General features: G+C 44.8%; 1 protein-coding gene across 5 annotated transcripts in view; it reads left to right on the top strand.

The window, feature by feature from the left end:
* Positions 1-20,944, top strand: part of TRAF3IP2 (TRAF3 interacting protein 2) — a 50,107-nt gene extending 29,163 nt beyond the window's left edge. For 4 of the 5 annotated variants that reach the window (XM_008994917.5, XM_008994915.5, XM_078369963.1 and 1 more), the window contains 6 exons: positions 1,423-1,601; positions 3,923-4,011; positions 7,853-7,921; positions 9,025-9,141; positions 12,625-12,699; positions 16,730-20,944. In XM_008994917.5, the coding sequence (XP_008993165.4) occupies positions 1,423-1,601; positions 3,923-4,011; positions 7,853-7,921; positions 9,025-9,141; positions 12,625-12,699; positions 16,730-16,876 (676 nt within the window). In that variant the 3' untranslated portion in view covers positions 16,877-20,944. Of the gene's footprint in view, positions 1-1,422; positions 1,602-3,922; positions 4,012-7,852; positions 7,922-8,348; positions 8,546-9,024; positions 9,142-12,624; positions 12,700-16,729 lie in introns of those variants that run through there. The other variant, XM_035296538.3, reaches the window with a different exon arrangement.
* The last annotated feature ends 3,565 nt before the right edge of the window (positions 20,945-24,509 follow it).

Genomic DNA, 24,509 nt, shown 5'->3' with positions numbered 1-24,509 from the left:
ACTAAGCAACTTTTGAAACAATTTTTTTTGGTATAAAGTAATTTAACGCAAAAAAATTTGGAATGGGTTTTTCTTGGAGAAATTTAAAAAAAAAGAAAATGAGAAAAAAATATGGAATGGGATTCTCCCATTAGATGAAAGCATATTTTATAGAAATTATTTTCTCTATAGTAATAAAAATATAAAATAATCTTAAGCATTCATATTTTCAAAATATAGTACAGTTGAGATTCTGTGTAATTTTATTTTAAATCCTGTTATATAAGACTTTTAGAATTTCTGATTACTCTTTGGGTAAAAATATGAAAAGCATAAGCAACAATCTACAAAAACTGGGCATATACATAGAGATTTTGTAGTCAAAACATTTTTTAAAATTTATAATATGACACAGTTTCAAACACACAACAAATAACAGCATCCATGTTCCCACTACCCAGATTTTACGAATGTTAACATATTGTCACATTTGCTTCAGAATCTTTTTTTAAGAAATAAAACACTATAGAGACAGTTTTAGTCCCACCACCGGTTAGCGCAATACCACAGAACAGGGCCACCAAAAAGGCTGCCTCCTCTGGCGGTCAGGAAGGGACAAAATCAGAAAGCCAGCGCTGCTGTGACCACTGCAATGGTTGGGTCTGTTCTGTGCCAGATAGATCTCCACTGGCAAAAAATGGATGTCCATGCCCTGCCCTCAATGCCTCCGAAGCTGGTAACAGGACACTGGGATGCCCTCTGGGGAAAACTCAGCACCTTGTCACTGTGTTTACCAACAGAAACCACAGAAGCGGCAGAGGTGTGCTGTCCGTTTCCATCTGCCGGCCAAATCTCAGATGGGCATCTGATTGTCCATCGCAGCAGAATGTTCATGGGAATACTGGCAACCAAAATGATAAAGCTGCTATCTAATATGGTAGAAACTTCTTTAAAGGGTCTTCAAAATCAGATTTCCATTCATATGTCAATGGTACAAATACTTCTAAACCTACATGGCCCTCTTTACCTTTTAATACATAATTAAATGTTACGTAGTATGAGCTAAACGTCATATCTTTTTATCTGAATGCCTATAACTATAACATCAACCATCTGTGTCACCTGTCATACTACTTTGTTTTGTTGGTGACTTTGCCCTGTGCATGAGACTTGTTTTTCCAATTAAACAAATCTTGAATAGAGTAATCAAATCCCGCTTCCCTTTTACGACTTGGAGCACAGGCCTTCACATGTGGCTGCCAGCTGAACGGCTTATTGACTAAAATTCCATGGAGCTCCCTTCTTCCTTCTGTCTCAGATAAGAAATAGAAGCAGAGGAGAGGTAGCCCACTGGGATCTTCCCATAGTTCTAAAAGGCTCTCTGTCCCTGAAGGTTTGCCTTTGTAAAGAATGAAAATTGACTGTAAGTGTATTCCTTTCTAGGGACCAGCCGCACCACCAACTACCTAAGAGAGCTCGTGCTCCTGGGGAGTCCTTGGAGTCCCCTGCCGAGCTGAGACCACAGGTTCCCCAGCCTCCGTCCCCAGCTGCTGTGCCTAGACCCCTTAGCAACCCTCCAGCCAGAGGAACTCTAAAAACAAGCAATTTGCCAGAAGAATTGCGTAAGTTGTTTGCAACATCGTTCTCTCCTTCTTGTCACTTCTTGTACTTTGTGATGGTTGGATGATCACTCATCCATGTCTCAGTTTTTTTTTTTTTTCCAGACAGGGTCTCAGTCCTGTTGCTCAGGCTGGAGTGCAGTAGTGTGATCATGGCTAACGGCAGCCTCAACCCCCCAGGCTCAAGTGATTCTCCCACTAGGGTTACAGGGGCACACCACCACACCCAGATAATTTGCTTATACTTTTGCTAGAGATGGGGTTTCGCCATGTTGCTTAGGCTGGTCTCGAACTGCTGGACTCAAGCGATCCACCCACCTTGGCCTCCCAAAGTGTTAGGATTACAGGCGTGAGCCACTGCACCTGGCCTCATAACCTCAGCTATTTCTCATAGACACACTAAAATAAAATGCACGTTTTTGCTTAAAAAGTAATCAGCATTTTGTATGAATGTTTTTAGTGATTCTGACACCACTAGTAATGCTCTCAAACTGCTTACCTCTAGATTTCCTTAAGCACATACTCCAAAAATAAATAACCCCAATGTCTTTTCCCTATTCTAAATGATGCTCTTGAGTGGACTTGTCCCTGGGTAAATTGATTGGATGTCCATGTGGTATTGGACAAGGACCCAGCATCTCACCATAAGTTACCAGCAGCCATCAAGAACGAGGTCATTTCCTGTAGGAATGAGCAATCTTGTTTGGAAAAAACGGTCTCACATTCTCCAAACTGCAACACAACCAAATGCAAACTAAGCCTTTTATTTAAAGAAACATTCGACTAAGCGTAAGGTGATGATTCTTTTTCCACATTTTGCTGCCAGAACCAGAAATGTTGAAATACCACCAAAATGTTCTCATATTAAGGTCAGTCAGGATGGTAATTTCCAGAAATCTTAAGAAAACAGCCACTACTTGTGCAATTATTACATGATGTGCTTGCTAGAGAAGCTCGGGTAATTCTAATATGCATTTTCCAAATCTGGGAACCTTTTTGAACCAAACCTGAAATGAGGCCTTTTGTATGTGCTGATTCCTTTTGGGGGATCTGTGCTGATTAGTCATTGACAATTCCAAAAGATTTCTATGACAATGATTCATTGCTATTTTCATTCAAAACATTTTATTTCTGAACACTTTCTTCAAATCTTAATCATTTTAATTTTGAGCATTTCTGGAGAACAAATCCTGCCCTGCATATGTCATAGTTCTGATATAAGTTTATAGATCATATATATCTTACCATAATCTATAAAGGAAATCCTAAAATACACAAGAATTGGGTGAATGTTAGGTGTTCAGATGAAAATTGAGTGCCATCAATATATCTGGCTGTTTAAATGAGTTAATATGACCATTACACATACTTCCATTTGGGAGGTGTGTTTCAAAAAACCTCAGTATAGATACAGACTCATATTTTCTCTCCAGCCCCCATTTCTTCTCCATCCTCTGCCCCAAGGGCTTCCTGAGATTTAACTGGTCCATTCCAGACTAAAAGCCAACACAGAGAGATTATTCAGCATTCACATTAAAATGCTAGCCAGACAATTTCCTCAAGACTTTAGCCTGAGAAAACACTGGTTCATCCTGACTGGGTTAATCTCGTCCAAACGGTACTGTCTGCTGCTCTAAGCTGACCCAGGGATGAGTGAGGGAGTCTGTGATGTTAGACTGCCCAGAGACAGTGTCTCTCCTTCAAGCCGCTCAAGTTTTTCTTACTAACATTTCTGAGCTGTGCTTTGGTCTACTCCAAACTTCCTGGCCTTTCTCTAGAAGTGAGTGGATTGCAGGGAAGAAGGGAGCGGGGAACCACTTTCTCATTCTCCTCCCACTTGCTCTTTCAGAAGAGCAAGTTTTCAGGGCAGTGGAGAGCATCAGGAGATGAAAAGAAGACACTGCTGGGTGGCCCCTTAGCAAGTTTTAGCTTCTTGGCCTGCTGTGAGAGTATTCCTTGGGCACAGTGCCAAGTGTCTTTAAGAAACCAGGCAGCGCCTGATCTTAAGGACTCATGGATTCTGGGTGGTGCATTTCTTGTTATTGCCTCATGGTTTTTCAGAAGCCCCCTTAGGCTTGTCTAAGCCGCTCTGATTTCCATTCACGAAGAGCAGTCTGCACTCCCTTGGACAGACCCCCTGGCATTTTGGGCCTGAGGAGCTGTGCTCTGGGCACGGCAATGCAGGCATAAGCTCTCATAGCAACCCAGCCCAAGGTTTCCCCTTATTATTCTAGAAGGACAAAAGATACTGCATGTAATTTAGAAGTTTGTTTAGAATAGAATAATTTGACCAATTTCTAATAAATGTAAAACTTTCCTCTTAGGGAAAGTCTTTATCACTTATTCGATGGATACAGCTATGGAGGTGGTGAAATTCGTGAACTTTTTGTTGGTAAATGGCTTCCAAACTGCAGTAAGTATTTTGTTCAAGTAGGTAACTGAACAGTTATAGTGAGTACAATGGAGAGAAAAGCAGAAGATGAAAAAGTGCAACAGCTGTTGGTGTTTTAAACAATATTTTTGATTTATGTGATTATGCATTGAGTGCTTACAGATTTAGGTAATAATTATTTTCCAGATTTTAGCTATCTGAAGTCTCCAGCATTTTTTTACCTGTATGCTATTGAGTGACCCAAGTACCTCTAACAGCAAGATCAGTGCTAATGCGACCACATATGCGCTGGCCCTTGGCCTGAAGGAAATGCCAGGCCCTTGCTGCACTTTGCACCTTTGTCCTTTCTCACCAATCATGCCCACTTTGGTGGAGCTTCTCATGATGCAGGAAGCTGCAGGCTTCACCATGGCCACCTGCTTATTTAACAAGGTCCTTTTGTTCTGCACTGGGTTATGAGGTTTGAAGTAGAAACCCTGCAGCCTGAATTCCCCACTGCGCACAGCTGCCATCTCCACACCTTGACACAGTGATGCTTCTGGATGGGCGATACTGGCCGGGTTTTGGGCTGTCCTAATCCAGTTCCAGGGGAGGCAGACCTAACCCAGCCCTACAGGTCCACTGTGATCTTGGCCCCTGAATCTCATGAAACACACACTGCCCTTGTTCCCCTGTAGTCCCTTGACACAGTATAGCTTAAAGCCATGTAAATTTTTCTCTATGATAAATAAAATACCACACGATGCTAACTCAGGGGACTGGCTTTCTTCAAACACAAGATAACTACTTTTCCTTTCCAGAGCCTTCTTCTAGGTCTCTTTTAGTGAATTCTAAAGAGTGGTGAAAAATTAAGGGAAATATCTATGAATATAAATGTCTATAGATAAAGAGGGATACTTAGTAACTAAATATCAATTTTAAAGGTTATTTTGCACAGGAGTTTTTATTTGAAGTTTTCTTTATTCTGTAAGACAATTTTGTGGAGGGGGAGACTTTTTTGAGACAATTTTTAAAAATGGGATTCCTGCAAAGTACTACAGACTGGGTGGCTTAAGCATAGAAATGTATTTCCTCACAGTTGTGGAGGCTGTAAGTCTAAGATCAAGGTTTCAGCAGGGTTGTTTCATCCTGAGGCCTTTCTCCTTGGCTGGTCGCTGGCTGTCTTCTCCTTCTGTCCTCACATGGTCTTTCCTTTGTGTGGACACATGCCTGTGTTCTAATCTCTTCTTCTGTGGACACTAGTCCTATTGGATTAGGGCCCACCCATATCACCTTATTATATCCAAATTACTTCTTTCAAGGTCCTGTCTCCAAATACAGTCATATTCTGAGGTACTGGGAGATAGGGCTTTAACACAGGAATTTTGGGAGCACAATTCAGCCCATAGTAGTAGCTATGTGGAGAAATGATCATGACAGGAGCTGTGGACTTTGGAAGAGACTTGGAGAAACAGATGGAAGATACCCAGCTCATTATACCACCCAGGATGTCCACCTCAGTGGCTAGGAATAATTTAGGTGCTTGGATAATAACAATAATCACCCTTTTTTATTTATGTAATTTTTTTTTGAGATGGAGTCTTGCTCTGTCACCTAGGCTGGAGTGCAGTGGCACCATCTCAGCTTATTGCAACCTCTGCCTCCCAGGCTCAAGCAATTCTCCTGCCTCAGCCTCTTGAGTAACTGGGGTTACAGGTGCCTTCCACCACACTCAGCTAGTTTTTTTTTTTTTTTTTTTTTTGTATTTTTACTAGAGACAAGGTTTCTCCATGTTGGTCAGGCTGGTCTCAAACTCCTAACCTCAACTGATCTGCCCACCTGGGCCTCCCAAAGTGCTGTGATTACAGGCATGAGCTACCAATTATAACCATTTATTGAGTGCTTATTTCCTGCCTGGCATTATGATAGGCCTTTTCCATGTTAACTCATTTTAGTCCTCACAGCCACCCTAGGAAATCAGTTTATTAACCACATATTACAAGTGAAAATGATAAGATTTAGAGTTTTAGTAACATTTCCAAAGTCATATAGGTGGGAAGTGGCAAAGCCAAGATAGAGCCCAAGCTGTCTGTCTCTTTTCAACCCTGACACTGTATTGCTTCTCTCTCATATAATAACAATGGATTAACAACACAGTCACAGAAAGCTACAAAAGCATTCTCAAGAGAAGTCATTGGCCATCACACATTTGAAAACAGGAGTCATCTAAACCAAAATAACAGCCATTCCATTTTTCATGTAAAGACACATATTCCGAACCCTGTACCCTATGTATATGATAGCTCAGTGTACACAGGGCATGATCTCTTTCCTTAGGAAGCTTAGCGTCAGGTTGAAGAGACACAGCAGACATAAATGAGACATGTCATGAATAAAAGAATGTTATATATGTTAATTGTCTAGTGACATTAGTGGTCACAATGGGGTAAAGTTAGGTAAAGTGAGGAGGAAGAGAAGGTTGGCATGAGGGAAGGAATCACAGAGCAGTGGAGCTTGTGCTGTGCTTTTAGGGTACAGGGGACACCAATGTCGGTAGTAAAGTAGACAGGATATATGGGGAAAAGAGAGGCGAGGATGGGTCATGGATGGCACAGAGAGCTTGCTGAAGGGCTGGGACTTGACTTGATCAGTCCTAAACAGCGGTGTGACATTCATTCATTCATTTATTTGAGATAGGGTCTTGCTCTTTTGCTCAGGCTGGAATTGCTCAGTGGTATGATCACAGCTCACTGCAGCATCTACCTCCCATGCTTAAGCCATCTATCTTCCTGCCTCAGCCTCCCATGTAGCTGGGACTACATTCTTATGTCACCATGTCTGGCTAATTTTTTGTAGAGACAGAGTTTTGTCATATTGCCCAGGCTGGTCTCAAACTCTTGGGTTCAAGTGATCTGCCTGCCATGGCCTCCCAAGTGCTGGGATTACAGATGTGAGCTGTGCCTGGCCTGGAGTGACATTTACAACAAGTAATCTGGGAGCAATGTAGCTGAATCACATAACCCCTCTCCAAGGACACTCCCCCTGAGTCACTCATTCCAGTATATAATCTCCCTTCCCATCAAGAGCACATCATAAACATACACGTGTGTGCGTGCGCGCGCACACACACACACACACACACACACACACACACACACAGAGCAATATAGGCCTGAGCCCAAGAAGGGCCTTCTTATTTGGTTTCTTATAAAAACTAACTGATTTTTCTCCTTTTATAATATCCCTTCAAAGACTTGAACACTGATAGTAAATATCAGTCTTTTCAAGGCCTAAGAGTTCCACTTCTTGACTTTCATCCTAAATCTCTTCCCTTCCATTTCAGTAATTGTTTTTGTGACCGTTTCTTGGCTCTGCTCCAAGTTTCATAGCAGTCCTTTTGAAACATATAGCTAGAAACTGGACATAATACCATAATAACGACCTCATTAATGCAAGTAAAGCACAATTGTATCTCAGTTACTTGTGTGCCACACATCCATTAAAACATTCCAGAATTATGTTTGCCTTTCAAATTTCTAAGTTACAGATATATAATTTATGTATGTTGCTGGCTTACATCCAATTCAGTGGTATAGGTGTCCCTCAGACTTTTAAAAACATAATTATTGTGTAGACATAGATATTGTGTATCACAATATCCTAATTATGGATACAGTATTAATTACTTAAATGCCTACTAATGTTGAAGTAGGAAATATTTTCAGAAAAGTATATTTTGTTTTTTAGACCTATGTGCTCCTCCTTGCAAAAAGCATTAGTTAAGTTTTGGAGTTTTAAATGTATACAGTGTTGTGTTTTCTCCTGCTCTGCATCTTGAGAGAACTTCTTACTAAGAGCCAACGCCCACATCTTTGTCTTGCAGATTGACATATTTGAGGACAGAATCCGAGGCATTGATATTATTAAATGGATGGAGCGCTACCTTAGGGATGTAAGTACATCCCAAAAATCAGAGATCATTTTCTGGTGAGAAAGACAACGAGCTTATGAAGTTATTTATGAAAGCAGCCCTGGCATACCCATCTAAGTCTGAAGCTGAGAAAGCCCCAACAAAGCCTCCCTTGTTGGAAGCCGTGCAAAGACTTGGAAAGGAAGGATGGGGTCGCCCTCTCGGACATGCACAGGCAGGAAATAACGGTCAAACCAGACACAGGTGGTTGATAACAATCAGAGGAAACAATCTTTTTACCAGAATAGGAAAGAAGGAAATGAAGGCAGAGAGTGGGGAGACAGCAGCAGAATTCAATTTAATCTGAGGCCACCCCAAGTGTTTTGTAGAATTGGGCTGTAGAGGTTTCCCGGGCAGCCTCGCAGGCTGCACAGCACACCACCCCCGAGGCGCCCACGCACAGCCCCGTGATTTGTTCTCCACTGACAGAATCTATACCGGCCACTGGGACACGTTGTGTTTAACAAGATCAAAATTGATTGCTGCCAGCGTGTCTGTGTCGGCTGCTTCTTTCGGAGGGAGTTGGTGGGGGACTGGAGTCTCAGCAGGCTGGGGTTTTGCGCTTTTCCCTTTGTCTGCAGCCTGATGTTTGCTTTGTGCTGAAGGGTCTGTTCCTACCGACTGTGCTAATGCCTACACGCAGAAGACAGGGCAGTCAAGAGTGCAGTGACTGGCAGCTCAGATCCAGCTGCGGGGAGGGAGGGTGTTTCTCACTGTTGGTGTTGCAGTGCCTTTTTGCCATGACGCAGACTCACTCAGTGATTGGGGCTTTCATTAGAGGTTTATTAGTGATGGTTGTGGAAAATGGTAGGCAAAAGCACATTTATCTAGGAGAGCTCCTCTCTGAGTCATTCACTCTGCATGTTCGAGGTGGGGCTGGGCTGGAGATGGAGGAGAGAAGCAGGGACAAGAGTCTGCCTGAGTGGGGGCCAGTGCTTCTCTTTCCATGGAGAATGAGCCTGGCCCTCCACCCGCAGTGTGTCAGAGAACGCCCACGGTCCTGCTGGCCAGTTTCCAGCCTGCCTTCACCAAACAGACCACACTTTACACTTCCATAAACATGCCTTTCTCCCTCTCATTAACAGAAGACCGTGATGATAATCGTAGCAATCAGCCCCAAATACAAACAGGATGTGGAAGGCGCTGAATCGCAGCTGGACGAGGATGAGCATGGCTTACATACTAAGTACATTCATCGGATGGTGAGTGGGGAGGGGATCACAGCACCTCACTGTCCCCTGGGGATGGATACCTTGTCCAAGGAAGTCCCATTCTTCCCCAGAGACCAACTGAGAGCAGCATGATGCTGAGTGAAGAGCTCCAGGCCTGCCATGTCAGGAGAGGAGCTGTTGATTCTGGCTCCGTCTGCGTTAGGGACTGTGGGCAAGTCATTGCACCTCTGGGACTCAGTTGTTCCTATCAGTTACAAGGGGAGCACAATCTGTGATCTCTAGGATCCAAGATTCTGGAAAGAAGTGCTCTCATGGCTTGACTGTTTACCAGCAAATAAGAAGTCCTAGGAGGTGGGAGACGGGGCAGTGCGGAGGGCTGGCTCCTGCAGCTGATTCATATTCTGTGCCCTACCTTTTCAGAAAGCAGCGGTGTAGTGAAAGGGACACCTGCCGTTGCATCAGGTGGGCTTGGTTAAAGTTGGGTTCCTCATGTCCAGGCTGTGTGACCGCGACCCCACTGCTTAAACTCTTTGTGCTTCAATGTCCCTATTCACAAAATGGGTCGCTAATACTTACAGGGTTCTTGTGAAGATGAAATGAAATAATGTTTTCAAAGTATCTGGTACATATCAGATGCTCAAACAAGGGAAGGGAGTGTTCTTAGCTCATGACAGGTGGGGAACTATGGGGCCTGGTTAAATTCAAATCAGTGGGAGAAATCTGTAGGATATTAGACTTGCTCAGCATGGGATGAAACTAGAACATTCTGACCGAAACAATCACCCAGCTTTGGAACTGGCTGTTTTATGGGCTAGCAATCCTCCTGCTCCCTGTGATTATAGAGATGCTGTGGAGACAGTTTCTGCTTGGCTAGGATGCGGGGCTACACTTGTGACTTTCAGGCTGTGCTGCAGAGTTCCCAATGGGTGCCCATCTGTGCTGGAGGAGGGACTGGCTGTGCGCTTCCCGCCCCCACCTCAGCTAGAGCTGGTTTGCACTTCTCAGGCTTGTTTTGTTGACCAAGGATTCTGAGACTTAAAAAGGCTTGGGAAATCACTGGACTAGAACTGATAAGCTCCATGTCAGCTCTAACACTCCACAAGGAGAGGAGGCACCTGGAATGGGCACAGAGCATCACTGACTAAGTTGGGAAGATGGGGAGGACCAGGCAGTCTCAGTGCACACTGCTTTACCTCAGGGGAAGCAGATGGAGGTCCCAGGTCTATCCTGTAGGTCAGCATCGTGGAAAAGGGGTGGGGTGGGTGTTCCCCATCTGAGTCTTCATGGTCTCTGTCTCCCTTTCTACCAAGTGCAGACCACTCATGTGACCTCACAACCAAGCCAAAGGAAGAGCCGAGGCAAAGTGATGAGGTTAAAAAGTGAGGCCAGGGAGTCAGGAGATAAGGCTCCTCCTATTCTGGTCTCGACCAGTCTCACAGCCCTTGTACAGTGCCCCGGAAAGGTATCATTTCTGGAATTAAACAGGCTTAAAAGGTCATGGCGGGCTTCGTCCCTTGGTTATCTGCTGCACATCTGCATGGCGTCAGAGCACACGATGCCCTGTCTGCATCTCTAGGAACCTGCCAGTCCTGGGAGCTGACAGCTCGTGCGTGGGAAGGGCTCGAGGCCTCAGCCAGTTCCTAAGGAAACCTGTCTAGCTCTGTGGGTGTGTGGCATAGCCAGGCAGTAATACACAGCTCGGCCTCAGAGCTTGTCTGACTGTACCAACTGGAACCAGACTGTCTCCAAACTTGCTTTCTTGGGCCACAGTGTCTTGGGCCCTTCCTCATCACAGAAGGGGTCAAAGAGGCCAGATACAGAATTGCCTTCCTGCATGCCTGGCTGACTTCCTGGACCCCTCTGGGCAATAGAAAACCCTGGAACAATAAGAACTTGGTCATGACAGAGGGAGTGCAGAGGTACTGATGAGTAACTGCATCACAGAGTGAACTAGTTCACAGAATGCCAGTATCTGGAAGGAGGAGAGAAAATTAAAAATGTTCTGCTGCTGACTGCCCCCTCCACAGCCTGGGCAGCCTAGTGTACAAGCCAAGCTTCACAGTATATGGAGTCCTACAAGTCAGACAAAACTCAGTGCTTCACTTGTAACTTGTGCACCCTGCCCCTACCTTTCATGTCTACTCCGTGCTGGTGTGGCTGGTGCTTCTAGCTGCACGGAACTTGGGTCATTTTAAAATATATGTTATGAGATGCAGTCACTCGTCAGTACCTCTGCACTCCCTCTGTCATGGCCAAGTTCTTACTGCTCCAGGGTTTTCTGTTGCCCAGAGGGGTCTCAGGCAGAGCTTTCTCAGAGGTGGTTCTGAGAAAACACCTTGTGGAGGATTTGTTTGTGTTGTACGATCATTTGTGTGTGAGTATATGTGAGAGTGTGTTTATGAGGGGTTTCTATGGTGATTTCAGTAACCAGCCATCACCACTGTCACTTGCTTCTCTGTTCTGTTTTTATTTCCATGCACAATGAAAACTTCTCAGTTATAAAAATCAATTGGAAGATGAAATGATTGGGAACACATAACTCCTCATTTCCTTCTCATCAGATAACTGAAAGCTTTGTGCTGGTCACAGGATTTGGAAGACTCTAACACCCGTCCTATTGAAAATTCTGATTTTTGAGAGAGCTCTTGGTAGTTAAATCTTCTTGGGCTTCTGCAGTATCAGACCATATTGGAACTGGTGTGAGGAACCTAAATCCTGGCAGACAGAGCTCTTCACAATTGACTTCCCCTCTCTGCCAAGCCCATCGTGTGCTCTGGCCACAGTGCATTAATAGCTGGTTCCAACCACATCAGCACACTTTCATACCTCCAGACATTTGCTCATGCTGTTGCCTCTACTGAGAAGGTCCTTCTCCTTGCCTCTGTTTTCCCTACTTGAGCAAAATCTTTTCTTTCAGTGCCCAAATGACCCCTCTTGTGTAACTGTCCTTCCAGTCTCTGATGTGGAATGGATGGCCCCCATTCTGGGCTTCTGGAGCAATTGTTCACACTTTTCAGCCTGCACTCCGGTTGGTAATTTACCTTTCTGCCTGCTCCCTAGACTGCTGGCCTTGTGAAGATAGGGACTGTAACAGTGTGTTCTGCTAAGCTGGCTCTCCTGATTTGTAGCACTTACCTATTTCCATGGTATAAATACTCTCACCATTGCCAATTTCAAGCTATCAGTGTGAAGTCTGAACACAGAATTAGGAAGAGATGCACATAGCCAGCTTTTGTGAGCTTCTGCAAGCCAGTTTCAGCACACCCTGAAGGTATCCTAATCCTGACACCCAAAGTCTTACATAGAATGTGACTTCTAATAGGCCTCTAATACATGACTGATAAATGAGTGAATGGAATAGATGTGTAATTAGGGGGGCTTAAAATTATAAGTGTGTGGCACTCAGATATGGAAATCAGAATAAAAATACCATGTGGACTTGCATCATTATGGGGACCATTAACTCCTCATCCTCATTCCTAAAATTAAACCTTCAAATTTATTTGGTTTCAGATGCAGATTGAGTTCATAAAACAAGGAAGCATGAATTTCAGATTCATCCCTGTGCTCTTCCCAAATGCTAAGAAGGTAAACAAAGAAACAAAAGCCTCAGAATTTAATCTTTGGTTTGCTTTGCCATCTGGGATTTTAAGTGGAAAACCTTGTCCATTCTTTTTTTTCTTTTAAACAGAGTCTTACTCTGTCACCCAGGCTGGAGTTCAGTGGCACCATCTCGGCTCACTGCAACCTCCGCCTCCCTGGTTCAAGCGATTCTCCTGCCTCAGCCTCCCAAGTAGCTGGGACTATAGGCGCATGGCACTAGCCCAGCTAATTTTTGTATTTTTAGTAGAGATGGGGTTTTACCATGTTTAGCCAGGATGGTCTTGATCTCCCGACCTTGTGATCCACCCACCTTGGCCTCCCAAAGTGCTGGGATTACAGGCATGAGCCACCGCACTTGGAGTATTTTTTTTTTTTTTTTTAATTAGATGGAGTCTCACTGTGTTGCCCAGCCTGGAGTGCTGTGGCATGACCTCAGCTCACGGCAACCTCTGACTCCTTGGTTCAAGTGATTCTTCTGCTTCAGCCTCCCAAGTAGCTGAGTTTATAGGCACCCACCACCTTGCCTGGCTAATTTTTGTATTTTTAGTAGAGATGGGGTTTCACCATGTTGGCCAGGCTGGTCTAGAACTCTTGACCTCCAGTGATCTGCCCCTCTCAGCCTCCCAAAGTGCTGGGATCACAGGCATGAGCCACTACGTCAATTCTTTTTTTTTTTTTTTTTTTTTCTTTTTGAGATGGAGTTTCGCTCTTGTTACCCAGGCTGGAGTGCAATGGCGCGATCTCGGCTCATCTCAACCTCCGCCTCCTGGGTTCAGGCAATTCTCCTGCCTCAGTCTCCTGAGTAGCTTGGATTACAGGCACGCGCCACCATGCCCAGCTAATTTTTTGTATTTTTAGTAGAGATGGGGTTTCACCATGTTGACCAGGATGGTCTCGATCTCTTGACCTCGTGATCCACCCACCTCAGCCTCCCAAAGTGCTGGGATTACAGGCTTGAACCACCGCGCCCAGCCTATTCTTTATCAATCCTCAGAGAAAACAATGTTACCAGAAAGATCAACAAGTTGTACCACTCAGTTCGGCTGCATGAATCAGAAAGGTTTTAAAGCTATCTGATAGTATCACTGCTGCCCTAATTGTTCAAAGAACCATTGCACACAAAGAGGGAGTTTCTGTTTTAACTCAAAAGAGAAGGTTCATGTGATACTTCTTATCTCTTGTATATAAAAGTCAAGATGTGTACAGTTTTTGCTGGCTGTTCCAGGGAGGTATTTCATTGTACTTGGTTCAGTTCTCATAGCCAACGATTACAGGAATTAAATCTACACAGTTACCTGAGTGAACTTTGCTGTGATTCATAAGAGGCTTTTCACACCAGAAGGGTCTGCCAGCAAGTTTGAAGAATGGGGTAAAACCACCTGAGGCCACATCCCAGGCTTGGCAAAGGGAAGGCAGTGGTGGAGTAAACATCTTGAGAATGAGACCACAGCACCCTGAGCTCAGGCCCCATTTCACCCTGGAGGGATCCTCAGATGTCAGGACTGCACTGAAACCTTTGCCCTGGATGAGGGAGGCTCCAGTTTATGTGACTGGGACACCTCAGGCTGTATGGTGCACAACCTGTACAACAGCACACCTTTCCATCCTCCCTGTGTCACCCTTGCCCAGGGTCTCACTGCTCTCACTTACTGATGAGTCTCCTTACTGGTCTGCTCGTCTCCACTTTGACCTTGTGCTAGCCATCCTCGGCTCTGCCATCAAAAAGGAACATCCAAAATGTAGGCCCGATCTGTTTCTTGGCAGCTTAAAAATTGTATGCTTTTTTCCCATTGACTACAAGATCATATCCACCTTTCTTAGCATGAGCTATGAGGCCTCTCAGAAGAGGACTGTGTCCCCTTGCATGGTTTTCTCTCTTTTCACCCTCTGTAGATGCTGTGTGCTCTGGTCACCCTGGACCACTTCAGCATGCCCTCGCACATGCTGTGTTCTTTTGGGTTTCTTTGCCTTTGCCTATTCTGTTTCATCTGCTTGCAGTGCCCTTCCCTAACTTGCCTGCCTAGTGAACTCTTACTTATCCTTATATCCAATCTCTAGCCTCCCCTGACACTTCTTCTTTTTTTTTTTTTTGAAACAGAGTCTTGCTCTGTCACCCAGGCTGGAGTGTAGTGGCGTGATCTCAGCTCACTGCAACCTCCGCCTCCTGGGTTCAAGCGATACTCTTGCCTTAACCTCCCAAGTAACTGGGACCATAGGCACATGCCACCATGCCCAGCTAAGTTGTGTATTTTTAATAAAGACAGGGTTTCACCATTATGGCCAGAATGGTCTTGATCTCTTGACCTTGTGATGAACCTGCCTCAGCCTCCTAAAGTGTTTTTTTGTTGTTGTTGTTGTTGTTTTATGAGACAGAGTCTCGCTCTCTCTCCCAGGCTGGAGTGCAATGGTACAATCTCAGCTCACTGCAACCTCCACCTCCCGGATTCAAGCAATTCTCCTGCCTCAGCCTCCCAAGTAGCTGGGGTCACAGGCACCGCTACCAGGCCTGGCTAATGTTTGTATATTTAGTAGAGACGGGATTTCACCATGTTGGCCAGGCTGGTCCCAGCTACTTGGGACCTCTGGTGGTCCACTTGCTTTGGCCTCCCAAGTGTTGGGATTAGAGGCATGAGCCACCATGCCCAGGCCCCGACACCTCTTTACCTCCATGCGAATATATTTCATTGTCCCTTTCTTAAGAGTGCTTAGTTCTAGTACCTTGGATCAATGGCATGTGTTTGGGTTGAGGGTACTGGGAATAATTGTTTAGAATTATTGGAGCATGGTGGCATAAAAAACCAAGTTTTCACTGGTTTTGTTATTATTTTTAAATCTCCTTCAGACAATGCCTGTACTGCCTGAGCTCAGCAGAGGCTGTTACCACCTGCCCCCTTGGTATACCATTGACTAGAAAATCATTTCTTGACATTTTGCCTTCCTAAGATTTGAAGGCAAAATCTTTGACATCCTAAGATTTGAAGTCCTCAAGGCAGTCCTGTATCCTTTTCATTTGGGCATCCTCAGTACCCAGCTTGATGCCTGAGATGAAGCAGGTGCTGCTTCTAAGCACATCCTACAGTCCCTAAGGGAGTCCCACGCTATAGTCCCTAAGAGTTAGACTCAAAAGCAAAGGCCTTACTGTGGCCTACAGGGCACTATCCAATACAGCCCCTTCTACTTCCAGACCTCTGCATGTACTCACTCTGCTCTATTCATAGTGGCCCTGTTGCTTGTGAACAGGCTCAACACACTCCCACCACAGGGCCTTCATGCTGGCTCTTCCACCTGCCTGGACCCAGAGCCTGCTTTTTCTACTCTTTTAGGTCTTTGCTCATTTTCTCAGTGAGGCCTCTCCTAAGCACCCTATTGAAAACTGCAAATCTGTCACACCTGCCCCAGCACTCCCTGTCCCCTTTCTTGTTTAATCCTTCTCCACAGCATGCATCACTGTTGAACACACTATCCATTTTACTTATTACCTGCCTCTCCCCACCAGAACATCCACTCCATGAGGGCAGTCTGACACTGCACCCCCAAGATCCCTGGTTAACAGTTTCTGCCTGTGCCTGATAACTGAGGTCTAACGGACTCCTTCTACTGCAGGCCAGATCAGGGACTGGAGTGAAAGGGTAATGAATTGATTTAAGCCTATGGCTCTGGCATACTTCTTCTGAAGTCACAGGGGAATTCACATCACTCTGTGTGACCTCTGTCCTATCCCTTTTATGTGAGGGTGGTGAAAAGCACGTTGAAATGCAAAGGGTAGGTAGCCTGGGAGACTGACAGAAAATGCTGTGCACATGTGGTTTTTATAATGAGATATGCAGCTTGTTCCTGAAGCCAAGAACATTTCACATGCTAAACCTTTCCACAAGCAAAACAGTACAACTCCCAGGACAGTTTGGTAGGAAACGCCCATGTAGGGAAAGCCAGAAATGTTTGGGAATTGAGCCTGGGATCTGGAATCCAGGTTTTTCTCTAATGACCTTTGCTCCTGTCATTCTGTCTCCCATAGGAGCACGTGCCCACCTGGCTTCAGAACACTCACATCTACAGCTGGCCCAAGAATAAAAAAAACATCCTGCTGCGGCTGCTGAGAGAGGAAGAGTATGTGGCTCCTCCACGGGGGCCTTTGCCCACCCTTCAGGTGGTTCCCTTGTGACACTGTCCATCCCCCGAACACTGGGACCAGGCCATGTTTGGGACCTGTTTGGACAGTGTTCTAGCTGAGGCTGGTTGGTAGCACTCCTGGCTGTCTTTTTTTTTTCTGACCCTCTGGCCCCCAGGAAACCTGTTGTGCAGAGAGCTCTTCCCCGGAGACCTCCACACACCCTGGCTCTGAAGTGGAGTCTGCGGCCACTCTGCATTCTCTGCTTTAAAAAAAACCTATTGCAGGTGCCAGTGTCCCACATGTTCCTCCTGACAGTTCGACATGTCCATTCTAGGCCTCTCAGTGCTTAGCAAATAGATAATGTAAGGGATGTGGCAGCAAATGGAAATGACCACAAACATTCTCCTATCACTCTGGCTGCTTTTATGAGTTAGCCAGATGCTGATGTATCCTCAGAGCAAACTGATTCATGTACAAATAATAAAATGTTTACTCTTTTGTAAGATTATGTTTTACTTATCTCAAAAGAGATAGATACATATAATTTATAATGATATGGGCAGTTGCTTCCAGGGACATCAACAAAGCCACTTAGATATAATATTAGATAACAGACCACTCTATTAAAGAATTAATGCCAGATAGTTAAACAACCGTTTTTTAACCATAATCATGGAAGCTTTATTCTTGCAGTAAAGATTTTTAGGCTGGGCTTGGTGGCTCATGCCTGTAATCCCAGCTACTTGGGAGGCTGACACAGGAGAATTGCTTGAATCCACGAGGCAGATAGCCTGGGAAACACAGTGAGACTGTCTAAAACAAAAATAAAACAAAAAAAGATTTTTAACAAAACAACTTTGTGCAGCATACAACCATGATTCTAAATAGTATGCTTATGGTTCTCAGGATCTGCATAGGTAAAAACTTTTGCGTATATGTATGAAGTAATGGGGGATGTAGGCTAGAATTGGGGTCTGTTTTCTAATCTTGGTTCTACCACCAACTAGCTGTGTGACCTTTAGCAAGTCCTTTCACTTTTTCTTAGATTGCAGGGACTCATTTATAAAATGACATGGACAAAAGCATCTCTAATCACTCTAAAAGCTTTGATGTCTAGAGCCTAAATTCTAAATACTCTTTTGAGGAGTGACTGAGTTTTCATTTTCATAATTATGTCTCTCAGAGGACAAATTTATATTTTCTTAACAGACATTTTCTTTTAAAAAATGTCTTCAGCAATATCCTCAGGTTGATAAGTTTGGATATCTATATCTATGTATCTTGCTTATCTGTCTCAAGAAAAAGAAAACATACACATATCCATGTATAAAATATGTATACATGTATCAAATCTACATAAAGTATAAAGGTGGGATGGTTTTAATTAGGGCCCAAGCTACTAAGCCAATGAAGACTTTTTCGGGGTGAAAGCTACTGCTTCCTCTTCTTTATCTACCAGCCTCTTAAGGCTCACTTGTGCTACAAGATAGTCCAGCCTTTTTTGGGGGGTGGGGTGGGGACATGGTCTCACTCTGTTTCCTAGATTGCAGTGTAGTGACAGTCTCGGCTCACTGCAGCTTTGACCTTGCTGGGCTCAGATGATCCTCCCACTTTAGCCTCCCAAGTAGCTGGGACTATAGGTGTGCACCAACATGCTTGGTTAATTTTTGTATATTTCGTAGAGACAGGGTTTCACCATGTTGTCCGGGCTATTATGGAACTCCTGGGCTTAAGTGATTCATCTGCCTCAGCCTCCCATAGTGCTGGGATTACAGACGAAAGCCACCATGCCCAGCCCAGTCCAACTCTTACATGTCAGCACAGGGAAAGGACAAATACTTGTCAACTATAAATCAGAAACATTGCTAATGCGTTGGAAAGAGCACTAGTTTTATTTACTTTATAACTTAGCTGTCTACTGGGTGAGATGAATATCTTTTCTCTTTAAAAAATAGGAAAAGAGAAGAAAAACTAGCATAACGAATGGCCAGGTGCGGTGGCTCATGCCAATAATTCTAGCACTTTGGGAGGCCAAGGCAGGCAGATCATAAGGTCAGGAGATTGAGACCATACTGGCTAACACAGTGAAATGCTGTCTCTACTAAAAATACAAAAATTTCACTTTGGGAGGCCTAAGCGGGTGGATCATTAGGTCAAGAGATCGAGACCATCCTAGTCAACATGGTGAAAAAATACAAAAAATTAGCTGGGCATGGTGGCGCGTGCCTGTAATCCCAGCTACTCAGGAGGCTGAGGCAGGAGAATTGCCTGAACCCAGGAGGTGGAGGTTGCGGTGAGCCGAGATTGCGCCATTGCTCTCCAGCCTGGGTAACAAGAGCGAAACTCCGTCTCAAAAAAAATACAAAAAATTAACTGGGCGTGGTGGCGGGCACCTGTAGTTCCAGCTTCTTGGGAGGCTGAGACAGGACAATCGCTTGAACCTGGGAGGCGGAGGTTGCAGTGAGCTGAGATCGTGCCACTATACTCCAGCCTGGGTGACAGAGCGAGACTCCATCTCAAAAAAAATAAAAAAACCTACCATAAGTACTCATTTGTAAGACTTTATGATATGTAACATTAGTTTCATAGTTCTGAGACCTGGTAGAACTGACTTTCTTATTTGGATAACCTAGAAAACACCCTAAACACAAACTTCACGCCTTCTTTCTCTTTTTTTTTTTGAGACGGAGTTTCGCTCTTGTTACCCAGGCTGGAGTGCAATGGCGCGATCTCGGCTCATCGCAACCTCCGCCTACTGGGTTCAGGCAATTCTCCTGCCTCAGCCTCCTGAGCAGCTGGGATTACAGGCACGCGCCACCATGCCCAGCTAATTTTTTGTATTTTTAGTAGAGACGGGGTTTCACCATGTTGACCAGGATGGTCTCTATTTCCTGACCTCGTCGTGATCCACCCGCCTCGGCCTCCCAAAGTGCTGGGATTACAGGCTTGAGCCACCGCACCCGGCCTTCTTTCTCTTTTTTAAGTAACTTTTTTAGTCTGAGGTGACACGATCATTAAGGATTTGACACATTTGTAAATAAAATGACATCACCAATTACTCTGAAGTGTTTCTAGTTTGCAGAGATTTAGTAATGTGATGTTATTAACCCTTCCTCCCTTCAGAGACCTGTCCTAAGCTCTAAACCACTCATTCCTTTCACTCTTCCTACCCCAAGTGGTTGATGAGCAATGGTCCCTGGTGTTCCACAAAGAGTCATTAAAGTGTTACAGCTGGTAGCGCTGGTAGCAAAAAAAAAAAAAACAAAAAGTACACACACACACACACACACACACACACACACACACACACAGAGGCACCTGGCCAAGTGATGAAAGCTTGGCTCCTGAAGTTTCTATGAAATCCGATGACCACCAACATCAAAGGAACTTTTTTTTTTTTTTTGAAACACAGTCTCGCTCTGTCGCCCAGGCTGAAGTGTACTGGCGAGATCTTGGCTCACTGCAACCTCCGCCTCGTGGGTTCAAGTGAGTGTCCTGCCTCAACTTCCCAAGTAGCTGGAACTAAAGGTGCCTGCCACCATGCCTGGTTAATTTTTTTTTATTTTTAGTAAAGATGGAGTCAGGATGGTCTCCATCTCCTGACCTCAGGTGATCCGCCCACTTCGGCCTCCCAAAGTGCTGGGATTACTGGCATGAGCCACCTCGCCTGGCCCATCAAAGGAATTTTAACAAGTATTTGAGAGTACTGACAGTAAGATTAACACTTGGTTGATTTAGATGTTATGCTGGTCCTCAGGCATTCATCTTTAGATATTTTTGGGGTGGAAGTGGGGTAGGGCTGACTTAGTAAAAATAACCTCTTAGCCCCATGGCTTTATTCAGACCTACACTGATTTGAGGGGTGGGTTTGTGGAATGCAAGCTTAGGTTCTTATCTAATATTTGATGACAATTTAGAATTTTAAATGTAATTTTTAATTTTAGTGACTGGTTTCAAAATACCTGCCCGTCTAGTTTAACTTCTACATTGTTCAAAGAGGTCTCAGTACATGGCTACAATCAAAGTATTAGACTATTTTTCAGCTATGTGCTCAGAGAAGTTATTGCTGTTGATACCCTTTCCTTTGTTTCCTGTTAAATAAATACCTCCTTAAAGACAGAGTTGTTCTCGGAGTCATCTCAGCAAAGGATGCAAGTTCTCCATTTTGAACACTCCACCCTTGTTTCGTGATGTTTTGCCAAGAGCATTTTTCTTTACCCCAGCTGCTTCGTCAACCACCTCATCCACTTTGCCAAACACCCCATTGTCACCACCACCTTTGCCAAATGGATTGCAAAGCCCTATGATCATGGGAAATGATCCAGAAAGAGTCTCTGAAAACGCGGGATCTTTCTATTTCTTCTTAATGGACCAGGAAGAGTCAGCGAGACCCACCTCCTAGTGGCAGATGAAAAGAGAAGGAAGGTTACACTGTGGGAAAATACCACAGAGAAGAAACGCCTCTCATCTCAGAAAAGTATGCACTATTTTTCAAGATAAATAGCTCTAGTTTGGCCTACAAACCAAATAACAACAACCAAAAAGAAAAGAAAGAAAGCACCAAAATCAATTAAATTCTCAGATCATTTATTTCTGTTATGGAACTTTCTTTTTTTTGTTGTTGTTGAGACGGAGTTTCGCTCTTGTTACCCAGGCTGGAGTGCAATGGTGCGATCTCGGCTCACTGCAACCTCCGCCTCCTGGGTTCAGGCAATTCTCCTGCCTCAGCCTCCTGAGTAGCTGGGATTACAGGCACACGCCACCATGCCCAGCTAATTTTTTGTGTTTTCAGTAGAGATGGGGTTTCACCATGTTGACCAGGATGGTCTCGATTTCTTGACCTCATGATCCACCCGCCTTGGCCTCCCAAAGTGCTGGGATTACAGGTTTGAGCCACCACGCCCAGCTTGGAACTTTCCATCTAAAAAGAGACCATAGAAATTATCCCTGTAGCTTTATTTTATACACGTGGAAAGCAGGGCACAGAGCAGCTGTGGCTTACCTAAGTTCATCCTAGGGCTAGAATGTGGATGTTCTGATTTCCAGACTGCATACATTTATTTGATGAATCTAGAAAGCTTTCTGGTTTTGGACAGTAGATGTGTTCAACAAACGACCCAGTGTCTCCTCCCTGAGGAGATACTTCCCTCTCTCTGAGGGAAGAAGTACCACCATCCTCTAGTGACTGGAGGATTAACTGATCATGTTGCAACTTGTTCTGTGAGAAATTCTTTGGGGAATTAATTATTGCTATGATTATGTGAAATACGACTTTTCTTGAAGTGGTTTGGCATATTTATCTTATTATATGAAACTGAGGCACAATGTAAAAAGTCTTGACACTTGCCTGATACAGACACAATCTGCTATTAGTCAGATTGACTTATTGCTCTGTCACCCAGGAGTGCAGTGGCATGATCATGGCTTACTGAAGCCTCAACCTCCCGGGCTCAAGTGATCCCCGCACCTCAGCCTCCTGAGTAGCCAGGACTAAAGGCTTATGCCACGATGCCCAGTTTATTTTTTAAAAAATTTTGACCAGGTTTGGTGGCTCAAGCCTGTAATCCCAGCACGTTGGGAAGCCGAGATGGGCAGATTGCCTGAGGTCAGGAATTCAAGACCAGTCCGGTCAACATGGTGAAACCCCATTTCTACTAAAAATACAAAAAAATTAGCCAGGCTTGATGGTGCATGCAGCTACTCAGGAGGCTGAGGCAGGAGAATTGCTTGAACCAGGGAGGTGGAGATTGCAGTGAGCCGATATAGCACCACTCCACTCCAGCCTGGGTGACAGAGCTAGACCCTGACTCAAAAAAAATTTTTTCTTTAATTGTAGAGACAGGGTCTCGCTCTGTTGCGCAGGCTTGTCTTGACCCCCTCGCTCAAACAACCCTCCCGCCTTAGTTTCCTAAAATGCTGGGATTTTAGCGGTGAGCCACCACACCTGGCCCAGATCAGTTTCCTTAAGTTGTATTTGGCCAATCTCCAAAACATCAACAATGAAAAAGGTTTTTAAATACTGTGATATTCATCATCCTGTCACCATTCTTTTTTTTTTTTTTTTTTTGAGGCCGTCTCGCTCTGTCGCCCAGGCTGGAGTAAGTGTGGTCCTATCTCAGCTTTCTGCAACCTCTGCCTCTCAGGCTCAAATGATTCCACCTCCCAGGTTCAAGTGATTCTCTTGCCTGAGCCTCCTGAGTAGCTAGGACTACCTGCGCCTGGTACCAGGCCCAGCTAATTTTCGTATTTTTAATATAAACAGCATTTCACCATGTTGGCCGGCTGTTCTCAAACTCCTGACTCCTAACCTCAAGTGATCCGCCTGCCTCAGCCTCCTAAAGTGCTGGGATTACAGGTATGAGCCACTGTGCCCAGCCCTTCCTGTCACAATTCTGATTCCACAATAATGGCACTTCTTGGAATAATACTAAATTACCTTTTGGATGGAGTTGTTTGGAACCTCTAAATTACCTTTTGGATGGAGACATGAGAAATGTATGGTCATGCTAGCTTGTCTTTGGGTGGGCGGAGGCTGCACGAGGCACGTCAGCACACAAAGGAGCCTCGCTCAGTCAACACAGCTGGCATGCTGGGAGGTCTTGTGCCCGGCTGGATAGCATGTTCCTATCTGCATTTGGCTTCTTCCATTTTCTATTGGAAAATGCTTTCAGAAAGGACCATTTTCAGATAGGGTACTTGGTGGCAGTTGGGTGGCTTTTGCAGACTCTGACCAGTCACATGTTTCCACCTCGCTGTGCATTTGCCCCAAATTCTTAGTCTTGTCAAGCAAGCAGGTGGGATCTGTAAGAGAACACTCAGTGTACTTTAGTTTTCTACCTAACTTTTCAAGGAACATAGAAGCAAAGGTCCAGGTTATAGGTATTGGGTGGTATTTGAGCCTTTGCTAAACAATGAAAGTCTTGGACCAAAGTGTACCTGGGCAGAGGTGACCGTATTCTGAGCCTGCCTGCTTTTTTCTAGAAACTCTCTTATGGAAGGAGTAACTGCAGCCCTCAGATCTCCCAGGGCTTGTAAACGAAAACCATAAGGGCACACATTTCTTGTCCCTTGCCTGACCTCCCTTTGCTCCCTTCACCAGGAAGGCGCTGATGGAAATCGGCAGCTGGGGAGAGAGGGGAGAGGGAGGGAGTGAGCGCGAGAGAACTCATGCCTGATGGATCCCATTAGGCTTAGTGTGCAAAGCAAGTTGAGATGAAGTAGCTGCTCTGGTATGCATCCAAAACTGCTGTTCTATTTTTAGTCCCTCCCTCGTGCTGCTTAGCCTCACGTTGTATGCGCCTGGGCACCTGGATCAGCAGCAAAACATGGAACTGAGCCACTCATTTGTAAAAGTGGAAGGCAGGAGGCCATTGATGCAGGGCTTGTTTATTGCTGACAGGGAAGAGGGACCTGGAATGTTAATGAGGATGGCTCTCTGAAGCATGCCTTCATGCTTAGCAAGGAGTTCAAAGGAGAAGACAGACTCAGTCCTGTGCCGAACAAATGTGAACTGTTGATAGAGGGAAGGAGAAATCAATTATGCTGTCGCAGGCTTCCATGTCATTGTGTTTGGAGTTGTTAGAAAAGGTAGGACAAGGACCAGATCTCAAAAGGAAACAAAGCCACATGGCCTTGAAGTATAACGAGTTTGCCATGGCAACTGATGGAAATGAGCCTCCCGGGC

The sequence above is a fragment of the Callithrix jacchus genome, chromosome 4, assembly GCF_049354715.1.
Source record: "Callithrix jacchus isolate 240 chromosome 4, calJac240_pri, whole genome shotgun sequence".
NCBI lineage: Eukaryota > Metazoa > Chordata > Mammalia > Primates > Cebidae > Callithrix > Callithrix jacchus.
Note: the sequence above shows the minus strand (reverse complement) of the source record. Positions and strands in the feature narration are given on the sequence as shown.